At 39.0% G+C, this 15,086-nt stretch overlaps 1 protein-coding gene and 1 pseudogene across 1 annotated transcript; both read right to left on the reverse strand.

The window, feature by feature from the left end:
• Positions 1 to 470: 470 nt before the first annotated feature.
• LOC111320681 (uncharacterized) lies at positions 471 to 5,775 on the reverse strand. Its single transcript, XM_022923343.2, has 6 exons — positions 5,589 to 5,775; positions 5,094 to 5,238; positions 2,720 to 2,947; positions 2,106 to 2,196; positions 1,536 to 1,646; positions 471 to 694 (listed from the first exon to the last, which is right to left on the reverse strand). The coding sequence occupies exons 1-6, from the start codon at positions 5,667 to 5,669 to the stop codon at positions 613 to 615; spliced, it is 738 nt and encodes a 245-aa protein (XP_022779078.1). The 5' UTR covers positions 5,670 to 5,775; the 3' UTR covers positions 471 to 612.
• A 5,984-nt stretch (positions 5,776 to 11,759) lies between these two features.
• The window catches only part of LOC148720115 (uncharacterized), a 5,030-nt pseudogene continuing 1,703 nt past the window's right edge, over positions 11,760 to 15,086 (reverse strand).

Below are 15,086 nucleotides of genomic sequence, written 5' to 3' on the forward strand. Positions count from 1 at the left end.
CGTATTTCCTGATCATTAAGGACTAACCTCAAGTCAACTGTTTGAGACATTCTATTACCTGGTACCTGAAACTTATCCTCTCTCAGGACAGGGTTTTTCCAAGATGTCAGCAGAGTACATTCTTGGGAAAACAGTCTTGTTCAAGTCCTTTGAGGACAAAAAAATATCAGATCTCTTTACTCGTAGGTCTTTTCAGCATGTGACCAAAACTAACTGATTTTTTGTGCGCAGGTTCTTTCAATCAGACAAACAGTTTACTGAAGCATCATCACTGCTTCACTATCAGGTTGCGACATGATGCAACAAATGCAAAAAAACATAGATTATCCAGAAGCATAACACAGTGCAAATCACACTTTGGCGCGCATGGGAGAAAATAACGAGCAAAGTAGACATCTTTAAGTTAGATTGTCTTTGGAAACTTTCTTCGCTTGTCAAACCAAAGTCAGACATCAAAAGATTAACCAGTTTCTCACACTTGGATTAGAGAGCAAAAAAAGACCTCTGTCGAGAAACAAAAGGTTGTCTTAATAACCAATGGGCTTGAGGTGCAACGTAATCGAAGTTATGATCCACAACTGTACATCTGCATATGAATTTGCAATGAAGCCACTAAGTTAAATTTAGAACAACAGCAAATTTCCTCCAGTTCCCTTGTTCAGGTGTCCTCAGATCTCCTACAATGTCTTCAGGTCTAAATCAAGAAAATATTCATGACAACAATTAGTTCATAAAAAACATACAACCAAACAAAACTTGAGACACTATCATGCAGTAAACCAATTCATACATCCAAAGTGCGAAATTTTTAGCCAAAACAAGAACACAGCTCTGACGGAGTAAAGATGGAATTTCAAGGAAAATATGGGTTTCACTTTTGGTATTTTCTTGCTCTTAGGGCCCACAAGACTGATTCTTAAATTTCTTAAATGGCTTAAAAATGCTTAAAATTTACCAAAAAAATCAGTGTAAACAGCAAATCCCAGTAAGACAAACTTATGAAGAAGAACATTTTGTCATGCACCATGTGGGCACCTGAAACTATAATTCAGCCCTGATCTGTACATTACAACAGAACATCGATGCTATATGATGAAAGCACACATGAAAAGGAGGGAGAGAGAAACTCAGTAAAGAGAACAAAGATCCATTGATAACATCTTGGTATTGCTCCTAGTCTCCCTTCAGACTACACATATTATATTCATATTCACTTTAACAAAGGGCTAGCTATGAAACTTTGCACTGTGGCTAATTTACATTTATCAACTCAGTTGATGAAACCAAATTGTTTGTTATATTCATGTATATACCTTACAACAACCACAAAACTAGTTTCATTTGTCAACATATCAAAGAATGGGTCGGAATTAATTGATTGTTAATAATATCAGTTGACAATCAACACACTATGTTACATTCATCTACTACTGACTGATATCTTGGTCAATATATTGTTTGAGGCTAGCAATTCTACTCATAAAACAAGCAAGTCTGAGAAATTTTGTAGGTACAATTTATATACCATACAGTACCTTAACTCTTTTTTATTGTGAAGGATATGAAAGTTCACTGCTGGTACCAACAGTCTTAAAGCCATCCTCATCTTAAGAGAGTCTACTGTTTCCATTTCACTGAGAACAATTCTATTGGATACAATATACAGTATATGTATTTGTTTTCTTTGAAGTATTACTCATAATTTCAAATATATATACAGAAAACAACTTGATAAAATAGTTCTCATCCCATACATACATCTAGATTTCATAGAGCGCACTTTAAGAGTAAATAATGATAATAATGATGATAATAATAATAATAATAATAATAATAATAATAATAACATTAATTGACCACTTCCCCGTTGGTGCTTTTCACAAATTGTAAATAAACATTGTAAATAAGCATAGAGTTTAAAAGTCCCAACTAGCCAGTTGGCTATGTACATGTACAACATGGAGTAAAGGGTTTGAACTCAAAGCAACTGAAAACAAATCCAGTAAGTAGCAGGGTGGAGGGCTGGAACCTGGGACCACCTGGTTACAAGCCCAGCACCCTAGCCACATGGCCACACTGCCTCTAGCTTACATAGTATAAAATACCTCAATTTATCTTTATCAGCAACAGTGTCACTCAGTTCTGGAGAATCTGCACCTGTCATTACACTGTCTGAGTCTGTAAAATCATCCTCACCTGGTATATAAATTAAAACATATGGACATGATGACAGCTGTTTATTTGTGAACCAGCAGAATAAAGCAATTTAAAGATGGTGAGACATATTTTTAGCATGCATATAGAACATCTTGACCCCCCTTCCAACATATTGCACAGTTGTACAATATACATGTACCGGTATGTGGCCAGTAGGATAAGTGACCTTGCCCCTAAGTGTAATGATGTTGCCCCCAAGAGAATATTAGACTCTGAGTAATTTATGCTTCTGAAAGTGATTAAGGGAAAACCAAGTCAAAGCAGGAGGTTCACTATTGTGATGACGTGGGAAAATTTAAATGGGAATTGCTGTGTGCTATGCCTCATTTGCTTTGCATCTTTACTTGATCAGTGATTGCTGAAAAAACCTAACTTTACAGCCATTTTGCCACTGTGCTGCTGAAACTGATTATAAATGTTTACATCATTGTTTCAGATTTGGTGCAGCATGTGGCCTTCATGTATACCTATATAATGTAAATATGAAGAATTAATTCCTAACCTTGATCAGCAAAGGTCAACTCATAATACAAGTTATTAGCTTTCCTATAGGATTCTGGCCAATTGTAGCCTTTCCCTATGGGCCTGTGGGGTTCCTGCTTGATTCCTTCATCTTTAGCTGACAAGCTTGTTCCATAGACATAGTACAACCGTTTTACTTTACCATCCTTCTTTGGTCCCTTGAACACATAGTGAAATTTAAAGCTGTCCTCAGGTCGCACTTCAGCATCTGTGTTCAGAAAAATACAAGCTATAGACTACTTTGCACATATTATGGCTCAACTTTATCTGAGGTTCTAATCATTTTCCCTTCTTTAATCCCTTTAACTGCCATGAGTGATCAAGACGTAATTTCTCCTGACAAAATCAATATATTGTCAAGCAGAAAAGTAATAAGAACAAAGACGAATATCAGCTGGGGGATTCAAAATTATGTCAAATTACTGGATCTTCTGAGATTTACACTGTGAAGTACCATCGTTCTTGTCTCTGATTGGACAAATGATGTATTTCCACACTAGTTCACTTCCAATCTTTGAAATGTATTGGTCAATAAGGAAAAAGCTCAGTGTGTAAGAAATAAAAACATCATACCATGGATAGTCCTTGAACAATTTTTATTCACATGTTGCGATGCTTCAAAAACTCACTGGTTTTGCAACAGGTGGCCCAAGCTCTGTCACAGGCTCTTTCACAGTGAATAATTAAAGAGTTTGTATAGTGGTTTAGTTGGTCTTGCTTTTGAGCTCCGTAAATGTAAAGTTGTGTGAAATAATCAAAGAAATAAAGTCTTACCTTCGTAGAGAGTAGTCTGTGTTGTTCTCCTCGCGATTTGAGGCCGTTTTGATGTGTTTTAGCTTGACGCCCTAAATTACCGTGCATAAAATACGGGAAGGTCGGAAACTTCTGTTTACACATGCTCGCCAAAATCGCTCGAAAACAACACTTAAATACTTTCCCTCGAATCAAAGCTCGGCAGCACTAAAGCCAGATAGTTGCCCTTTAAGTTCACCAAAAAAAATCCCACAAAAGTCCGTTTGTCAAGCAACCAATCCAGTGAGAATTTCAAATTAACGGCCGTTCGGAATTCTTCTAATGCATGGAAGGAACTTCTTGTGCAGCTGAGAGACCATTCATGTGCAGTCAACCTGGACCCTAGTCGAATCTCTCTCAGCGGGTCCTCCCCATAGTCTTCTAACACCAACTCTTCACACATACTAAGGTACCCCGGGTAAGAGCATATTTGTAAAAATACACTGAAAACAGTGAAGATGGACAGTATTGACGATCTAGTCAAGTCGATGAGTTTACCCGGAGACCTTAGTGCGTGTGAAGAGTTGGTGTTAGAAGACTATGGGGAGGACCCGTTGAGAGAGATTTGACTAGGTTCCAGGTTGACCGCCCATTAACGGTCTCTCAGCTGCACAAGAAGTTCCTTCCACGCATTCGAAGAATTCCGAATGGCCGTTAATTTGAAATTCTCGCTGGATTGGTTGCTCGACAAACTGACTTTTGTGGTATTTTTGTTTTGATTCAAGGGAAAGTATTTAAGTGTTGTTTTCGAGCAATTTTGGCGAGCATGTGTCAACAGAAGTTTCCGACCTTCCCGTATTTTATGCACAGTAATTTAGGGCGTCAAGCTAAAACACATCAAAACGGCCTCAAATCGCGAGGAGAACAACACAGACTACTCTCTACGAAGGTAAGACTTTATTTCTTTGATTATTTCACACAACTTTACATTTACGGAGCTCAAAAGCAAGTCCAACTAAACCACTATACAAGCTCTTTAATTATTCACTGTGAAAGAGCCTGTGACAGAGCTTGGGCCACCCGTGGTTTTGCTGCGCTCACTTGTTTGTTTTCTTGATGCATCAAAACTTGTAAACAATTTTTCTTTACACATGGAATAATCTCTATTTAATAATGAGAACTTGGGAGTAAAGGGGTTAAAAGCTGTTACAGTATAAGAACAGTGAACATAATTTTACTAACCCAAAAACAAACAAAAGATAAAAAACCAAGTATAAAATTGAAACACAACAGTTGTATGTACAGTGTATTTTGGGAAAGATTTCTCTGTAACCCCATACCAGTCAAAAACAAAGTCATAATCCCAAAGGTAATCTGTTCTTTTGCCTCTGCTTTGTTTTATCAAAGAATTGTATGCATAACGAAGTATGGGGTTATACAGAAATATTGCCGTATTTTGGTTCATTTTCTTTCATTCAGCCATACATTCATGTATTTGAAATGAGTGCATTTTGTTTTATTTCATGTTTAGATGATTACCAAAACACTGTTGCGAGCCACTATTAATTTTGTCTTGTGATAAGTTAATCAGTCAAATCCATGTTTACACGTATGAATCGTACCTTCACTAAAGTCATCAAGTCGAGGGTGATAGAAATATCCTGTTTTGACTTTCATATTTTCCTGTTCTCTCTTTTCATCTGGGAGACGATAACGAACTGTTCCATGTCCCAAATCTATCAAGGCTGGGGAGTCTAACATCAGCTGCTGTTGATTTGATGTTTTGAAAATATCATTTTTTGCACCTAAGCACGATTATGCCATGTGAGTCATGCACAGGCCCTACAAGGAGTCTGGCAAGCAGGTCTGACTTCCTTCAAGGTTAAGTTGCACCATGCTTGAAAAATGTTGAAAAAGATACCATGACGACGAACCAACAGCTTGAAACTAATGATTTCAAATCCTTTGAGATTAAAGGAGAATTATACTTAAGATCCCACCCAATTTTTATCTCCCACATTTAAATAAGAGATTCCATGTACACAGGTAATAGACCTCGTAAAATCAAATAGTTAGCAACGTTTGTACTTGTAAGTTGTATACGATGTTTCCCTTACCCCGTTTGCTTTGGTAAGCGCCTCAGCCCTCGGGCTTATCAAGTCCGAATCTCGTCTATTTGCAGAAGCAGCTGTTCCCATCTGGTTAGAAAGTGTCCAAATTCTAGATCCCTTTGAGAAATAACTTTCTTTCTCGCAGCGCCATCTTGTTTTCCTACTTATTTTGTAACCAAGCAGTCATTGAGGCACGCACCCGGATGTGACGTCAAATAATTTGTTGGTTGAGTGCAGGAAAGAGTACCACATCGTTCCCAGGATCCTCTATTGCTTCCCAGCCGAAACCGTGTAACACTTTGTCTTGGTGGTTTTCATCAATAGAACCTACTGACGATTGCCTCTGGAAACCCAAATCTAGCGACTATTTCTTCCAAAGCTTTGATGACTTCGCGTGAAGTGACCTCATGTAAAATTTACGCTATCAGATACGTTGAATAGTAATTGTAGCGTATCGCAAAAGTGTCGTAAATCTACGAGTAGAGGTCGTTTTCACTCTTGCGCAACAAAAAAATAAATGAAAACTATTCAGTGGATAAGGTTAAGAAATTGTAATGTTACAGAAGATAGGTAAAGAAGACACTCCTTCAAGTCCTAGGCCTTTTCTTCTTTCCAAACTTTAGATATTCGTCGAAAAGTTTTGCGCAAATTTGCAGAGCCCAGTATGGAGCCATCACCATCACCATCACCATCACCGTGCACTTTGGAGCAGTATGTCACGCAACGCCACGAATATGAACTTCAAACAGCGCTGGTTTCTGTTGTACACGTACGATGAAAGCTAAAGGGGGAAAATTACAATGTGCAAGATAAGGAAAAGTGCTAAGACTAGTTACAAAAAAAAAAAAAAAAAAGGAATCAAAAGGAAAACGAAACGGAATACAACAGACTGAAACTTACATCTGATCCTGTCTTAAAGGCGTAGAGAAACTCCAACATTGCGTAACTCGAACAGACAAAACTTAAGTAAAACACTCCGATTTGACTCCTTCGATCTCCTAACTCCAACTCCGAAATTCTAAATGGGGCGTTCTCTAATAAGGGTATAATTGTAAACTGGTTGAAACAGGAACGACTAGCTACGTAAGCGATTCAAACTGTGAACAATATCATACGAAAAACATGGAGGTAAACTCGATAATGAAAGAAAACCGAACTCCAGCTATTTCAAATTAGAAGGAAGGTAATTACGCAATTAAAGTCCTTTTTTTCAATGTTCATTACAATAATGATAAAAAATAATAATAAATAATAATAATAATTTTTTTTAATAATAATAATCCTTTACGTATGATGCACGATCCTCGCCGTAGAGAGCGCTATTTATGCAATATCCTTTATTTGCCATAATCACTAAAAATTTACAAAAATCATGTTAAAAGGCTTAAAATGTCTGATAAAAATCTAAGAAAAGCTATTGGATACACGCTTCGGTTAGTAACGATGATGACAACAACAATAATTTCATCTCTTGAAGGAGTGTATGGAAAATTCCAAGACGTTCTCTCCTCTGGAATACGGGTCGAACCCAAAACCAATGCTTTCTTCGATGTTCTCTCTCTCTTCTTCTTCGCAAAACATTTCGGAGAAACAGAAAACGCGCCAAAAATCTTCTTGTTCGATCGACTGCCGCTATTTTTGTTTTGGTTTTGGCGGTAAAAAGTGTCTAGTCCCAGTCTTTCCACTATTTGATCCGATACATACGATTTAATGGAAACCAGTTAATCACAAGGATCGCTTCAGTCGCGTCTGTGGCTTCTGTCGCCTCGGGAAGCGACAGAGACAACTGTTGCGACAGGGACGATTATATGGAAACCGGGCTGTAGGCCCTTCCAAGATTCATCTGTTCTGCATTTCCAAAGCTTAAAAAGGCCTAGATGCTTAGTATGGGAGTACTTTCGCAGTTCATGCTGACTGCCAAAAGGAGGAAAAATCGGACAAAAACAGTCCGTTCTGAAAAGGAATTGTCGGAAAAAGATATCAAAATTTAAGAGAGTCCAAAAGCAGAAGAAACTTTATCGTAAATACTTTTGTTCTTGGGCCATCGTAATTTGATCAAAAATAAGACACAAACAGCAGTGATAAACATATTGAACTTGCACATTTTGATTATGACTTGTCGTTTCGTATGTACTCAACATACATTTTCAAAAGTAACCGTTGAAACTTAAGGATTAACGATCGCCTACTGAACTGAAATGCCGGGAATCCTTATTATCAAAAGAGCTGTGCTTTGATGCCACTTTTATTGACCTTTTTATATTTTCAGGAGAAAAATTTGCAACTTAACTCTTGTGTCTTTGAAAAACTTCGTTTTTGATTTATTTTTGGATCCGGATTCCGGATTCCGGTTTCCGGTTTCCGGATTCTGAATTCCGGTTTCTGGGTCTTAGGGTTGCCCGTTCATCGATGGAAGTAGCGGCCACTGTATCGTGAGTGTTGATTCGCCCAGTATCGCAAAGACAAGGAGAAAAGATAATTAGTTGCGATCTTTTATAATAGCAACGCACAAGGCACAAACCGCCTTGCATTTTGGAGTTTGGACATTTGCCTCGCCGACACTTTCAGAAATTGCATAATACTTTGTTACGATATGTACATGTAGTTTGCTCATCTCTTGTAAAACATAGTAATTACTAGTTTGACCAGTTCATATATTTATAGATAATTACCTCATAAGTTGTATTACGGAGAAAAGGAGAAGCAACTTTGTCCTCGAAGAATTCGGATCATAGGACCTTGTCATATGATTACTTTTTACTGTTATTATTTAAATGTTGGAGTCACATTGACCACTATTTGAGCCTTCTATTATGCATAATTTTACTAGTTCCTGATGCCTTGCGGAATATATTTGGTGGAGACCATCAAGAGTCAGTGGTTAGTTACAGCACAACAGTTGACCAAGCAAGAGCAAATGTGAGCCACCTCATGAGGAGTTATTGCCAGAATGGACCAATATCTCGCAGGCAACGAGTATCCCAGAGACGAGCATCTAGACTTCCTATTAGCCGGCCCACAGCCATGACATCATTAACATATTTTCATTTACACTTGCAAACATGTTACTTTTGTTTTTATTTTGTCACCATAAACCATATACATGTATATAACGTCGGATTTAGGTTTACCTTTGTCACTTCATAATGATGTCATGGTGCATGAGACGCTGTGTTAAACTTTTTTTGCTGAGACAGTTCATAAATTATCAAATGTTTAACTGTTATGCCTGTTGTTGGTAACATGAACATTAACATCTCTTCATGTTAAATGCAACTGAGCTTTAGCTCCATAGTTATGGTTCTGTGCTTGTATGAGTGCTTGAATAATTTCCCGAGTTTCTAGGTAGAGACTGACTCCATAGTCATTACCCTCTGAAAGGGGCAGTACATGTGAAATTGCCTCAAGTTGAGTGCCATTTATAGGAAGAACTGTATCTGGTACCCCCACACTACCCAAGTCAAACTCATTAGGAGGAGGCTGATAGTTTATAAAGAAACTGTTTGGGGCTGCGTCGGTGGGGGTAACGAAATAATTTGAATATATCAACAAAGTTGAAATGGTAAATTGGCCACCGTTACGATTATAAAAGCTGACGTTTCGAGCGTTAGCCCTTCGTCGGAGCGAATAGATGAATTGTGGGTTGTGTGTGCTTTTAAAGGCAGAAAATGGAGCTGCGTTATTGGTGGGAACATGGCAACGAGAAAAACACGAATAAATCAGTGGAATGAAAAACGTTCGTTAATACCTGCGGGATTTAGACTGCCGGTTTGAAAGATGCGCTTTTATTCAAGAGTTTCACGGCTTTCCGTGCTACCTAAGTGCAAGGAAAGACCGCAGATTGCCATATGTTGCTTAGAATGATTAGGTAAATTAAAATGTCTAGCGACTGGTTTCGATGTGTCCTAGTCATTCCTCTCCAAGTCGGGAACGTGTTCTCGGAATCGGTCACCTAGTCTTCTGCCTGTTTCGCCGATGTATATCTTTTTGCAATAAGTGCAAGTTATGCAATAGATTACATTGGCGGAGGTGCACGTGAAGTGATCGGTGATCTTAATGGATCGTTTGGGTCCCGATACTTTCTCAGTGTTGTGAATGAAAGGACACGTTTTGTATCGTGCGCGAGCGCCTTTAAAAGTGCCTGGGCGGTCATTAGTCTGAAAAGAACTTCTGACCAAAAAATTTCCTATGTTTTTGTCCCGTTTGAATGAAATAAGCGGAGGCTGCGAAAAGATAGTGCTTGTCTCTGGATCGTTTTGAAGTAATTTAAAGTTTTTAAGAATGATGGATTTAACTGAGTGGTTGTGGGGTGAAACGTGAGAGTGAATGGAATGCGATCGGAATCTTCCTTATGCGACGTTTGTAGTGCTGAATGCCGATCAATAAGTTGGGCGCGGTGGTAACCCGCTTGAACGACAGAATCAGGGTAACCACGTTTATCGAAAAACTGGCACATTGACTCTGATTTGTGGTGGAAATCAAAGTCATCACTACATAAACTACGAAGTCTTAGAAACTGAGAAAAAGGAATGGAATTCTTAACGTGAGATGGATGCGAAGACGAATACAACAAGTAATTATGCGAGTCTGTAGGTTTGTAATACAAACTAGTGCATAAACCGTTGCCTTCAATTGAAACTTTGATGTCTGAAAAGGGTAAAGAATTGTCAGAAATTTCCCAGGTATATTTCAGAGCCGGGTGAAAAGAATTGACTGCGGTTATGAATTGAGTCAGCTCCTCTCTGATAGAGGGGGTGGCGCCGATACAGTCGTCGATGTAGCGACCGTAGAGTTCAGGTTTGGACCCGTTGTATTGGCTGAAAAATTGATGTTCGACAAAACCTACAAAAAGATTGGCATAGATAGGTCCCATTTTGGTGCCCATGGCTACACCATTGGTTTGTTTGAAAAAGTTGTCCCCGAATGAAAAACAATTGAGTGTGAGCACTAGTAGAGCGTAGTAGAGCACTAGAGCACTAGAGCACTAATACAGCGTAGTAGTGTTTCAGATTTAGGTTCCTTAACAGTACGTTGATCAAAAAAATGTTTAAGGGCCAGAAGACCTTCGCTAATAGGAATGAGAGTGTAAAGAGACGTAATATCCTTGGTGAAAAGAAGTTTGTTTTGGCCAAGGAAATTAAAGTCGCTAAAAATTTGAAGAGCGTGTTGGTTGTCTTTAATATATGATGGTAAAGTTTTGACGATGGGAGCCATAATTTTGTCTAGATAGCTGGAGATAAGTTCGGTAGGGCAACTGCAAGCCGAGACAATGGGCCGACCCGGGTTGTTACGTTTGTGAATTTTAGGTAAAAAGTAAATACAAGAAGTTCTAGGAGTGGTTATGATGAGATTTTTTGCTGTGGCCGGCAATTCTTATTTAGTCATGAGTTGGTTGATCATATTCTTGACGGTGTCTTGATTGCTGGCAGTAAGGTCTTTGTCGACCTTTTGATAAAAAGAGGTGTCAGAAAGCTGCCGCAAAGCTTCTTTTTGGTAGAGGTCGGTGCGCCAAACAACGACTGAGCCGCCCCTATCGGCCGTTTTGATAACTATGTCTTTGCGTTTTCTAAGGCTTTTAGAAGCCGACCACTCTTCAGAAGAGAGATTGGAAAATTTGGTAATACGATTGAATTAAGTTTGTTGATATCGTGGCGACATTTTTTGATAAATAAAAAAGTCTAATGATGCGAACTGGCCCTCCGGGGGAGTCCATTTAGACTCTCGAGTCTGAAGTGTTTCGAAAGTGTCTTTGTTCGAGGTGTTAGAATCATCCTTCCTTTCGTGAAAAAAGGCTTTTAATTGAACGCAGCGAAGGAATTTTTCTACGTCGCTAGACATTTTAATTTACCTAATCATTCTAAGCAACATATGGCATATCTGCGGTCTTTCCTTGCACTTAAGTAGCACGGAAAGCCGTAAAACTTTTCAACAAAAGCTATCTTTCAAACCGGCAGTGTAAATCCCACAGGTATTAACGAACGCTTTTCATTCCACTAATTTATTCGTGTTTTTCTCGTTCCCCATGTTCCCACCAATAACGTAGCTCCATTTTCTGCCTTTAAAAGCACACACAACGCACAATTCCTCTATTCGCTCCGACGAAGGGCTAACGCTCGAAACGTCAGCTTTTATAATCGTAACGGTGGCCAATTTACCATTTAAACTTTGTCGATATATTCAAATTATTTCAGTAGGAGGAGGACCTTGTGGGTCTTCTCCATATAAGTCGAAAACTTGCCTGTCTTCCTCAAATATATCCCTAACTGCAGTATTTTCAGCATTATCTTGTGAAATTATACCATTCACCCATATTTGTTGGGGGGTCCAATTTCCTTCTGTACGTAGAGGATGATGGTTCCATGCTTCAACGAAGAGGTTCAAATGATGGTTAATTCTTGGGCAAAAAATGTAATGCAAACAGAACAGATCAATGATGTTTGTTGACTCAAGTATACTATTTTGTTCCATGTGATAGAAAAGAGTGTAAAAACAAATGACCAACGCCAACAAAGAAATCTCTCCAGAGGCGCTCAATACGTTGATTATGTACAGAGAATAAAGGCTGATAGTTTCGAAAGAAACTGTTTGGGGCTGCGTCGGTGGGAGTAACGAAATAATTTGGATATATCAACAAAGTTGAAATGGTAAATCGAAACGTCAGCTTTTGTAATCATTACGGTGGCCAATTTACCATTTCAACTTTGTTGATATATCCAAATTATTATGTACAGAGAGCCCGCAATTATGCTTCCCCTATTCAACCCTCTGCGTCTCAGCATGGACGCTGCAACATCTACATTTTCACCTCCTTTGTCTGGTCGTACCCTAGAAGGCCACCCATTTCTTTCTACCGCTGCTACAAAAAGTGCATGCACTGTTGCAGCAAGACTGTTTGTTGAACAACTTAAATAAAACTATGAGCCTTGAAAAACCGTCAATCCCCCCATGGATCACCGAAACCTCCAACGGATGAGGCAATGCAGTCCATCAATGTGCCAAAGAGAATTGGGTCCTCTGACACTATAAACACGCCTTCCGATGGTGTTAAACCATCTCAAACACCGACCAACAGGATCAATTCGAACCAAACTTGATCTAACACGCTGACGTTGGACAAAAACATTTCTGCTACGCAGGTGTCGCAGCATCATGCTAATTCCCGAATTTGGAAAGCCTCTCTTTATCTCTCTAATTAATTCTTCTAACTCCGCATCTGAGATGGTGGTATAACGATTAGAGAATGACTCAAGATTCTGAACCCTACGCCAAAGAGTGGTTCTAGAGGCCAATAACAATCCCGTTATTTGGGGCCAGGTAAATCGCATTGTATTCCGGAGATACTCCAACTGAGGTAAGGAAATTTCATACCGAGGTCGGCCGGCTCCTCCACTTCAAGGAGAAACTGTTGGGAACCCTCGGATAGGGTAAATAAACGTGCACGATGTAGCTACAATTGCTAGCAACTCCCACCTGCCTAATAAGGTCCGTAGCTGTAATACAAGGCTTTCAAGAACCTGAATTCCGAGGTTCTCAAGATTTCCTGCCTCACCTCGATCCAAGGAATCGAGCAATTCTTCGTTTTCCGCCACGTGACCAAATTTTGTAACGTAAGTCGCGACCGCCATGTTGGTGGACACCTGTTAAAGTAAATATGGGTGCGGCAGACGCGCCTTCGAGCGAAAGTGTTCCTTGTTCGGAGAATTATGGAAGTCTTACCGGTTCTGCTAAGGCCAGGTATCGAGTAAAAGTTCTTATCTGTGGATTTGATCCATACACGTTAAAAAAATCGGAGTGTAGCGAGGATTTAGCGGATTATCCTAGCGTGGAATATCCCGACATGGTGAATTATCTGGTACTCCAGACCTCGTGGATAACCGGGCAGCAAATGGAAGCGTATAAGTCATGTGTGGGTCTTAGAACAGAGCCTGATGGAGAATGGTTTTGCCCTTCATGTGCACCATGAAATTGATTTGCAAGAATTTGGAATTGTTGGTATAAAGAAATGTTGTTGTTGTTGATGATGTCCAAAGTTATTCAGTTCTTGCATTTATTTGTTATGATACCTTTTGATTACAACAGGAACATTTTTTAAGCTCCTATACAAAAAATGGTAATCCCTTCATTAGCCACTTTAGGCATTTTTATCGTTGGTTGAATGTTTTATATTAGTATTAGGAACCACCATAATTATTAATAACTACACAAATGTAATTCAATTCCGTTGACTGTAAGGTATGGATTAGGCCTAAAAGTTATATTTCTTAACTTAGAAACTCCTTGAAGAGGAAATTGTTGCTGAATTAAACATCATATTTTCTCAATGATACCTGATAAAATATTAATACTCCCACAAAGGGTCTAAATACTCTAATTAAAAGGCACAGACACTCTGATATATTAATAAGGGCACAGCAAGTTACTGCAATTTTGTCTAATGGAGCCAAGTCATCACCTTGCCGAGCTGTCACCAGCTGAATAGGGAGTAGCAATATAGTGTACTTTCTGCGGACAAGGCCAATCACCCTTTCCACGTGGATTCGGACATTGGCAATTTTTCTGGTTTGCTCCACTTCCTCTGCAGACAACTGTTTCTTACCTCTAGTAAATGCTGGTATATGAAGATGAGCTTGATAAAGACCAACAGAGTCAGCAATATCAAAGCCCCTGTCAGCAAGCACTATGTCACCAGGTAAAAGCTTTCTCAACAAACCAGACTTTTCTGTGAGATATTTGTCACTCCCTCTCCCACCCCATGCCTTTGAAATGAATGAGATAACACCTTGTGGTGTTACACCAATAAGAAACTTTATAGTATTGTGATGTTTATAATTAGACCAGGTCATTGCCCTAGCAATTAGTGTTAAATCCAATATTAACCAAACCAAGAAATTTATTGACTGTAAAATCCTTAACCATCGATTCAAAAATGTTTTTCTTCAAAAACCTATTTGTACCCAAAAAGCCACACAGGACAAAGCCACCACCAGGCAGTTCCCAGATGGTCACAAAAATTAGGCTAGATGGTCTTTCTATAAAGATCTCAAAGCAGTCAATGATGACTGCAACTCTCTTGCAAAAATTGTGTTGGAAAACTGCAGGCATGGTGGCTTGCAGTTCCTCATTCTTTGGCCACTGGATTAAAAACTTTAGTCTGATAGGCACTTCATGTGTCCACTTGTCAAAAATTCTTCATGTGGTTGGCACAGATATATTGGAATGAAAAGCTAAATCCTGCAATGGAGAATTGAGTTTAAGTCTAATTAAAACTAAAAGAAACTCTTGAAACTGGGCAAGTGCATTTTGGGTGGTTATTTTTATGCAAGGGGCAATAATATTTAAAGCATACATTAAAAGGGAAAATGTAGGGACTCCTGTATAAAACTTGGTTTTTTCGTCATTATTTGTGAAGCTTTCTATAGTTAACTGAAGAGACAGTAGTTGTCCCATTGTACTGCTTAGCTCATCAGTGATGTGTTGCAAGTAGATCTCAGCTGTCTGTCCAGT

The sequence above is a fragment of the Stylophora pistillata genome, chromosome 11 (genome assembly GCF_964205215.1).
Source record: "Stylophora pistillata chromosome 11, jaStyPist1.2, whole genome shotgun sequence".
NCBI classification, from domain to species: Eukaryota; Metazoa; Cnidaria; class Anthozoa; order Scleractinia; family Pocilloporidae; genus Stylophora; species Stylophora pistillata.